This window comes from Pelodiscus sinensis, chromosome 20, assembly GCF_049634645.1.
Source record: "Pelodiscus sinensis isolate JC-2024 chromosome 20, ASM4963464v1, whole genome shotgun sequence".
Lineage (NCBI taxonomy): Eukaryota > Metazoa > Chordata > Testudines > Trionychidae > Pelodiscus > Pelodiscus sinensis.
This window is the reverse complement of record NC_134730.1, coordinates 18,005,448-18,014,730: the sequence shown is the minus strand read 5'-3', so window position 1 is coordinate 18,014,730 and position 9,283 is coordinate 18,005,448. Positions and strand designations below refer to the sequence as shown.

General features: G+C 42.6%; 1 protein-coding gene across 1 annotated transcript; it reads left to right on the top strand.

The window, feature by feature from the left end:
* The first annotated feature begins 1,172 nt into the window (after positions 1–1,172).
* Positions 1,173–1,578, top strand: SMIM36 (small integral membrane protein 36). The gene has a single exon (XM_075904255.1). The coding sequence runs from the start codon at positions 1,212–1,214 to the stop codon at positions 1,494–1,496; it is 285 nt and encodes a 94-aa protein (XP_075760370.1). The 5' UTR covers positions 1,173–1,211; the 3' UTR covers positions 1,497–1,578.
* Positions 1,579–9,283: the final 7,705 nt, after the last annotated feature.

Sequence of the window (9,283 nt, the reverse complement as noted above, 5' to 3'; positions counted from 1 at the left end):
ATTGCTGTGGGGGTTCCTTCAGCTCTTTCTGCAGCTTCAGGTTCATGAACCTTCGCTTTGAGGTAAATAATTTTGTGGCAGTTAAAGCAAGAAAGGACCCTGGATTTATGTGAAACCTAGGTGAGATGAGACCTCAAAGGAGCAGCATCCTTTGAAATGAGGGGCATTTCAGGAAGATGGCCTAATTATATATTTCCTCATCACAACTTAAAGACAAGGGGCCTGATTCTCATTTATATTAATGTCCTTTTCCATAGCTCAGGTAATGCCAAGAGCCATAACTTAACTCCCTTCTTAAATCTCTCCTTTGCCAAGATGCCTACCAAAAACGAGACAAGGGGAAAGCAACCGGTGTGCCAAGACCATTGCCTCTGATGTGTCTGGATACTGTCTTGTATCTTTGTGTTTACTCATCTGTTTGTTTCCTCCTCTTGTTTTATATTTAGACTGTAAACTCTTTGTGGTAAGGGCCATCTTTGTGTTCTATGCAGTGCCATACACGATGAGGATGTGGTCTGTGCCTGGGGCAGCTAGGCACTATCAAGAAAAATCAATAATAATTTACATATTAAGGCCCCTTTATTCTACCAGGGCAGTTCAAAAGACCGTTGGCATAAATGAGAATCAAGCACATTGTGTTTTTTAAAAAATTCCTAATGAAAAAATGTCTCTTTTGTCTGTAGAGTCGTGTGAAATACTATAAACCTAGCTGGAATAATTTTTTCTCCAAGTCCTGCTTTGCTTCATCTTTTCCCCTGTAATCCACCTACCCATTTATTTACAGCTTTGGACAGCTGATATTGTGTTATTCGTGGCCTTTAGTAAAATTTTCGGGTCATAACTCGCCTTGATGCATGGAGCCATTTCGAGAGCTGAGTAAATAAAACAAACACATTGTCTGATGCATGCCTGCCAAGAAAAAAAATAATGAAGATGTGTGCTAATAGCAAGATGGATAGTCTGCTGTAGGTAAAGGAATCAAATTTAGCTTCTGCCAATGTAGGCATCATGGTATTAAAAGAAGGAGCTTAAGTTATTAAACTGAGCAGCTTTAATCATCCAGTTCAGGAAAATCCATTGCTATAGGAATGCTGAGGCTTAGTGTATTTTTACTGCAAAGCCAATACATCTATTCTGATCAGCTAGTCATTTGCTCACTAGAGTATCTGAAACTTCATTCTCTGAGTTCTCATTCAATACTATGGGACGAAATGGAGTTTTACTTGGAAATTGACCCGGTCACCTTAAACTTGATCATCCTGGTAGCGAGTTATGTTATTCTGCTGTTGGTGTTCCTGATTTCTTGCGTGCTGTATGACTGTAGGGGAAAAGATCCCAGTAAGGAATATGCTCCAGAGATTCCTGCAGATTCCCAGCCTCCAATCCGGTTGGTGGTGATGCAACAGAACTGCCCTGGTACCCGCTGGGCCAAAGGACTTGTCTCTGCATATGAAAATTCTTCTGACCTGCCAGGGAAAAGAACTACTGTGGTTTAAGGGCCCCACCAATCACTTCTGAGTGCTAGCGTCTCTGGATAAGCTTGATTCATCTGCCATGTTTACGTTCAGTTTGCATGGATAATACACTAGCAAGGTGAGTTGAAACATTGACTCATTTGATGTGGTGGTGATCACGGGGTGAGTTATCTTGTGTGTCTGCTCTGTGCTTGGGGTTCCTACTGTCCTAAAGACTTGCATTTCCACCAGTCATGTAAGAGACAGAGGGCCACATTTTTATTGGCACCAAGGGGATGTCTACATAGCAAAGAGAACCCCATGGCTGGTTGGCACCTGCTGACTCAGGTTCTGGCGACAGGGCCGTTTCGTTGCTGTGTAAACTTCCTGGCTTGGGCTGGAACCTAAGCGCTGGGACCTCCTGCCGTGCAGAGTCCTAGTGCCTGGACTCCAGGCTAAGCCCAGATATCACACATCAATGAAGCAGCCAGGTAGTCCATGCCCTGTGAGCCCAGGTGGGCTGGCACAGGTGAGCCGTGGGTTTTCCTTTGCTGTGCAGACACGCACTTAGGGTCCGAGCGGCAGTCACCCCACCTCCTCCTTCCCGCTATAGCACTGGAAAGGGCCTTTATAGAAATGAGAATTAGGTTCAGTGTCTTTAGTCTTACAGGAACACAGCTGAATTGGGGGGAACCCTTCCAGGACTCCAGCTGCACTATAATGAGGTGTCTGCACATGGCTTCTATCAGCCAGATTGCAACTGACCTTGATAGGCTGCCTAGCTTTCTAGTGAGAAAAATGGATTTTACAAGCACCGAGATGAGGTGTGTCTGATTTGAGCCTGCTGTGGCTGCTATCAGACCGTAATATTTATAACGTCATTTGTAGGTTCCTCAGAACCGGCCGAGCCAAGCCTGTTTTGTATCAGATGCCATGTGATCTTTAACAACTGCTGTAAATCGTCTCTCTGTTACCGTCTTCCACTGACTGTTGTAAGGGGATCCAGTATACATCCGGCCTGGCATGACATTATGGAAACATAAACCAGGATAAAACTGCAGAAAGAATAACTCATAATCATTGTCCTCACTATCGAGAAATGTATTGCACAATCCTTTATAGCAATTGCAAGCAAATTATATTTGCATACATGCATTTATAGAGGCACATTTCCTTGGCCTTTCTCATTGGTGCTTTCCTTTTGCTGCATTAAATTGTGGAGGCTGGTGTCTGCCTGTGGCACTGTGGTACAGCGTCAAAATTTCTGGTATCTGCAGTGTTACCAGCATGAATTCCAAACAAATGCAAGGAAACTACATGTAGAGAGCCTTCTTCACCAATGACAAATGTCCTAGCTATGGTATTTCCATAAACCTCAGTAGCACAGTATCTGAATGCCTCACAACCGTTCATGTAATTATCTTCATGATATCTCTATGATTTAAGGAAGTGATAGCTAACAGGGGAATACTTGAGAGAGCTGAGTGCCTTGGTATTAACAGGGTTCAACAAAGGCCCTGAAGTAAATAGCAACAAATGCTACAAAGAATGATTGCTTATGGACACTAAGCAGCTGATGTAACACAAATGTGACATCCACGCCTATCGGGCAGATTCTGATATCCTTACTCTCATAAATCAGAGCATCAGAACCAGTGGCATAGCAGGGAGGGGCAGTTGACCCCGGGCGCCACACTATGGGATGCCAATTTAGTCCCCCTCTGCTCTCCCTGTCATCCCTCGGCATGCCTGCTTCTCCTCCATCCACTGCTGCCAGCTGGAGCCTCCTCCCCGCCTCTCTGCTCCCAGCCTGACTCTCCTCCGTCTCTGCTGGTGGGTTAGTGTTTGCAGGGGCCCAGCCCCAAACTGGAGGGAGCAGGGGAAGATGCATTACAAGCTCCCCTCCCCTCCCAGGGTAGGGCTCAGCCATGCCCCAGGTTTGGGGCCCCGCCACACAGCAGTGGGGATGGGGTGGGGCACAAATTTTTCCTTTGACCCCGGGTGCATAACACCCTTACTATGCCTCTGATCAGAACCTGACCCCAGGAATGAAAATCAAGAAGCCATGAAGATTATTATTCCCCTGTCCACCTGCTGATGCAACCATGAATTCCAAGGGACCAGATTTTCATAGTTTTAAGGCCACAAAGATCTTTGTAGAAATCTTATTCCCCCCCAAAAAATGGGGGGAAATTCTGTTGAGGGGGGAAAAAAGAGGGGGAGACCAAAGCAAAAAATAAATAAATAAAATAGCATGGCCCCTTTAATTGTGTGCAGAGTCAGAATAGGGATAGGAAGAGGAGAGGTTGAGTACTAAGACCCAGGGAAGGCATTGCTTCCCCTTGCCAGCGGCCATCTTGTTTTCTTGGTCATGCCAGAAGGGAGCTTTCCTGTGGAACCAGGAAAGCAGGGGCTCCGGGGGCAGAGGTTCAGGGGCTGGGGAGGACCTGAGGCTGGGCCCAGTTGCTGAGTATGTCGTAGGGTTGCCAGGTGTTTGGTATTTTTGCCTCCTGGCAGGGGAAAAAAACAAAAAATACCAGACATTTTAGGTGTCCGGTATTTTCTGAATTTTTTTTACTGGACAAGACGCAAAAATACAGGACTGTCTGGGTCATTATTGGATACCTGGCAACCCTATGCACTGTGGGCAGAGGACTGCTTCAGCCCGGCCAGGCTCGCAGCGCTGCAGGCTGCTCCAGCCACATGGGGCTGAGGCCACTGTGACACAGGCGGAGGCTGCTCTGGTTGGGCCAGGCTCACCGTGCTGTGCTGTAGGCAAGGGCTACTCCAGCCGGGCTGGGCCAAGCCACCAGTTAACTGGTTACTCCCGTATGCATGCCAGTAAGGCGAATGCTTAGTGGGTAACCGGTTAATCAATTAACCCTTTATATCTCTAAGAGTATGTCTACACAGCAAAGTTATTTCGAAATAACTTTCCTAGCGTCTACACAAGCCAACTACTATTTCGAAATTAATTCAAAATAGTGGAGGGCTTATTTCGAAATTGGTAACCCTCATTCCAAAAGGAATAGCACCAATTTTGAAATTGCTGTTTCAAAATAAGCACTGTGTAGATGCTTATTTCAAAAGAGGGGGCCTCCAGCCCTTCCCAGGGTGCCCTGCTGGCCTCTCACAGAGAGGAAGCTGTTGCCTGCCATTTCAGCCAGACTGATCATTCACTTAATGACCTTAAAACATGCATATTGCTTCAAAGAGACTTTAACTCCAGACTTCAACGAGAAGCTTCAGGATTGTCTTTCATGCTTAAATTTGACACTTTATTTATGGGTTTAAACAAAGACTCTAATTATCTCACCTATTACAAAGATAGCTTCCCCTATTATCACCCCTATGTCATTACCTCACAGAAACTTACCTTCCCCCCTCACTTCCACTCTGTTCTAAAATTTGATTTGTCAATTTCACATGCGTTCACTTTTTTTTGATTGTATCACTTTGGTATATATGGTTGTGCCGATTTTCTTCCACATATTGATCTGAGGAAGTGGGTCTGGCCCACGAAAGCTCATCACTTAATAAACCATCTTGTTAGTCTTTAAAGTGCTATATAGTTTTGTCTTTTATTTCGAAATTAGATATTTCAAAATAACACTGTAGTGTAAACATACCCTAACTTATTCCAGGTTTAAATTTGGTCTTTTTCATGAAAGGAGAGAGGTGGTCAATATAGTGGTTCAAAGGAATGTGAAACATGACCATCGCTGCATGATCACAGGGATGACCATGACCAGGGGTCGACGATTGTGGCAAAAGCCGCTCACCAGCCACGCACAGAGCATGCACATGCCCCGCATTGTGCATGCGTGCACCGCAGGCGAACGGAGTACCAAGCTGAAATCTACTCGCCACGGGCAAGTAGATACAATACTTTGTTGAGCCTTGACCATGACAAATATAATATTCTTCTGTGGAATATTCTAATAGAGACAAGTCTTAGAATCATAGAACTGGAAGGGACCTCGAGAAGTCATCAAGTCCAGTCCCCTGCCCTCACAGCAGGACCAACCTCTGTCTAGATCATCCCTGATAGGTGTCTGTCTAACCTGCTCTTAAATATCTCCAATAATGAAGATTTCACAACCCCCCTAGGTTTGATTTCAGTGACAATACTCTAAAATAAGGACCAGTTTCTGTCCTTACTTACGGAACCAGAATAATTGCATTGATGTCTATGTAGTTACTGTGTTGTGACAGAGAGCAAAATATGACCCAAGATGGGTTTTTTCCTACACTTTTGACCAGTGTCCGGTATCTTAGGCTATGCCTACACTACAGTTTATGTCAGTAGAACTTATGTCATTTGGGGTGGGTGCTAAATAAATCACTAAATAAAGAGCTCTAGTGTAGCTTTGCCCTTCTTATTGTTTTTTTTTTCAACAGAAAGTAACCTGAATGACATTTTACTACCTTATAAATACATGTATAGCTGTGTTTACAGTTTAGCTGTTAAAGTAATTACAGTAATAAAGGTATATTTACCATCTGACACTTCTGAGAAATTAGGGCAGTGGTTCTCAACCAGGTGAATCTAAACCCCTGGGACACACAGAGGTCTTCCAGGGGGTATATCAATTCATCCAGATATTTGCCTAGTTTTACAATATGCTACATAAAAAAGCACTAGTGAAGGCAGTATAAACTAAAATTTCACACAATGACTTGTGTATACTCCTCAATGCACTACACACTGAAATGTAAGTAAGTGCAATATTTATATTCCAATTGATTTGTTTTATAATTATATAGTCAAAATGAAAAAATACGTATTGTTTCAGTAGTAGTGTGCTTTTACACTTTTGCATTATGTGTCTGGTTTTGTAAGCAAGTAGATTTTAAGTGTGGTGAAACTTGGGGGTATGAAAGACAAATTTGACTCCTGAAAGGGTCACAATAGTTTGTAAAGGTTGAGGTCCACTGATCTAGAGATATCTCAGGGTAAAATGCAGTATGTCGATTTGTTTTCATCTGTTGCCATAAAGTTGCATTGTATCAAAAGTTTGAGCTCTGATATAGCCAGTGAACACACTTGAAGATGAAATGGGAGTAAACTTCACATCTAAATTATTCAGTGTAAACTGCTTACATAATTCTAGTCCTCTAGTTGTGATGCTTGTAATCAGCTGTAGTCTAGTCCAGGAGTTTCTGGATGTACAGAGCCTCGTTTTAACCAACTAAAGGTCAGACAGCTACCTGTCCCTTCAGGGGTAGGTTTATGTCTTTTTTTTTTTTGTCATTCATAAATCACGGGCTGACACCTTATAGAAAAATTTGAAAACCACTGGGCCAAATTCTCCCCTGTTGCAAATCAAACTGCTTTGATGTGAATCTACATCTGGCTGCGGGAGACCTGACATCATAGGGAGGGACTGCTTACATGGTTTCTGTGTTAAATTGGGGGGAGGGGTGAAATTGACTATAACCTTTTCTCAATATAAATGATCCTGTGAATGAAACATGGGAGAAAAGAAAAAAGATATAATGATATTACAAGCCAGATTCCACCTTCCTTACTCAAGTTGAATGTAACTTGCTATCAGCATTTCCAATCCCCAGCATTCAAAGATCACAAATCAGGCAGCCAAAAATAATGAGATTGGCATTAAACTCGTGAGACTTTTAAAAAATAGTGTATGTGAGGGCCTTTTTGCTTGTCTTCTGTCTTCTGAACTCTGAGGGTGTGTTTGGGTCACATTTTCACTCTCCTCTGTAACTAGAGCTAGGACTGTACCTGTTTTTAAAGTGAAAACACAGATTCTCATATAATCTCTTATCTCCAAGAGCTGGAGTATTAAATAAAAAATGAAACAATCCAAAATTTGCCATACAGTCGTTAGACCTAGCAACACTACACTCTGCACGTAGTCTTCACTGAAATCATTCTCTTTTTAGTGTTTCTTTGTATTAATTTTTAGTACAAGAAAAATTAACTTATTCCAAAATCAATTAACTGCAAGTTGTAAGTATCCCGAATACAAGGTATTTTAGGCCTTGCTGGGAATAGCTCTGGTGGAAAACCTAAATAGAAAGAACGAACTACATAGGATAGACAGTGTGATCCTGGCACATTTCTTTTCTGTTTTTGAGGTGCCTTATGGAATGCCATGCTGCTGGCATAATAGCAGATCTGTAGCTGTTTAGAAAAGGCTGTGCAAATATTTTAATGCTACTATGACACACTATCTCTGTCAGCTCATTTATGTATGTGAGATACATGCAGAGATAAAGGCTTGTAAGGTTATGGCAGTAAATATTTCTAGGGGGCAGAAATCTGTCAGCAATACATTTTCCTATAATTAGTGTAGATTTTGTTTGATTGGCACTTCAACCCATAGGGTGAGATCCTGGCTCCCCAAAGTCAATAGCAAAATGCCTATTGCCTTCCATCAGTGGCAAGATTTTTCACTCCTAAATGTTAGACAAAAGTAGGTCAAATTGTGTCCTCACTCTTTCAGGCCTCTAATGACTTAAAGGTTTGCATGGGATAACTCATGGTAGAATATGTCCCTGAGGTTTCTTATAATAAGTGTTTACAGGAACACAGTTTTCAAATCTGAAGGAAGTAATCAATTGCGGCACAGTTTATGGACTCTGCCCTGACATGTGGAACTATGAGCAATAAATAATCACTTGACACTGATTTCCTAATGACTGTACAATTCTGTTTACAATAAAATAAAGATTAAATTGATATCAATGTTTCCATTCTCCAATGGCTGATAAAAAATTTCTTAGTACTTGTCTGTGCTAGAAAGTTATACTGCTCTAACTACACTGGAATCTGCCCAGTACTGTACTGAACTCCACAGGTTGAACCTCTTTGATCTAGCGCCCTGGGCATCTGACCAGTGCAGAACCAGAAAATTTCATAGAATCATAGAATAATAGGACTGGAAGGGACCTCGAGAGGTCATCAAGTCCAGCCCCCCGCCCTCAAGGCAGGACCAAGCTCTGTCTACACCATCCCTGACAGATGTCTATCTAACCTGTTCTTAAATATCTCCAGAGAGGGAGATTCCACCACCTCCCTTGGCAATTTATTCCAATATTTGACCACCCTGACAGTTAGGAATTTTTTCCTAATGTCCAATCTAAACCTCCCCTGCTGCATTTTAAGCCCATTACTCCTTGTCCTGTCCTCAGAAACCAAGAGGAACAAATTTTCTCATTCCTCCTTGTGACACCCTTTTAGATATTTGAAAACCGCTATCATGTCCCCCTTAATCTTCTTTTTTCCAAACTAAACAAGCCCAGGTCATGAAGCCTGGCTTCATAGGTCATGTTCTCTAGACCTTTAATCATTCTTGTCGCTTTTCTCTGTACCCTTTCCAATTTCTCCACATCTTTCTTGAAATGTGGCGCCCAGAACTGTACACAGTACTCCAGCTGAGGCCTAACTAGTGCAGAGTAGAGCGGCAGAATGACTTCACGAGTTTTGCTTACAACACACCTGTTGATACAACCTAGAATCATATTTGCTTTTTTTGCAACAGCATCACACTGTTGACTCATATTCAACTTGTGGTCCACTATGACCCCTAGATCCCTTTCCGCCATGCTCCTTCCTAGACAGTCGCTTCCCATCTTGTATGTATGGAACTGATTGTTCCTTCCTAAGTGGAGCACTTTGCATTTCTCTTTATTAAACCTCATCCTATTTACCTCTGACCATTTCTCTAACTTGCTACGGTCATTTTGAATTATGTCCCTATCCTCCAAAGAAGTTGCAACCCCACCCAGTTTGGTATCATCTGCAAACTTAATAAGCATACTCTCTATCCCAATATCTACATCATTGATGAAGATATTGA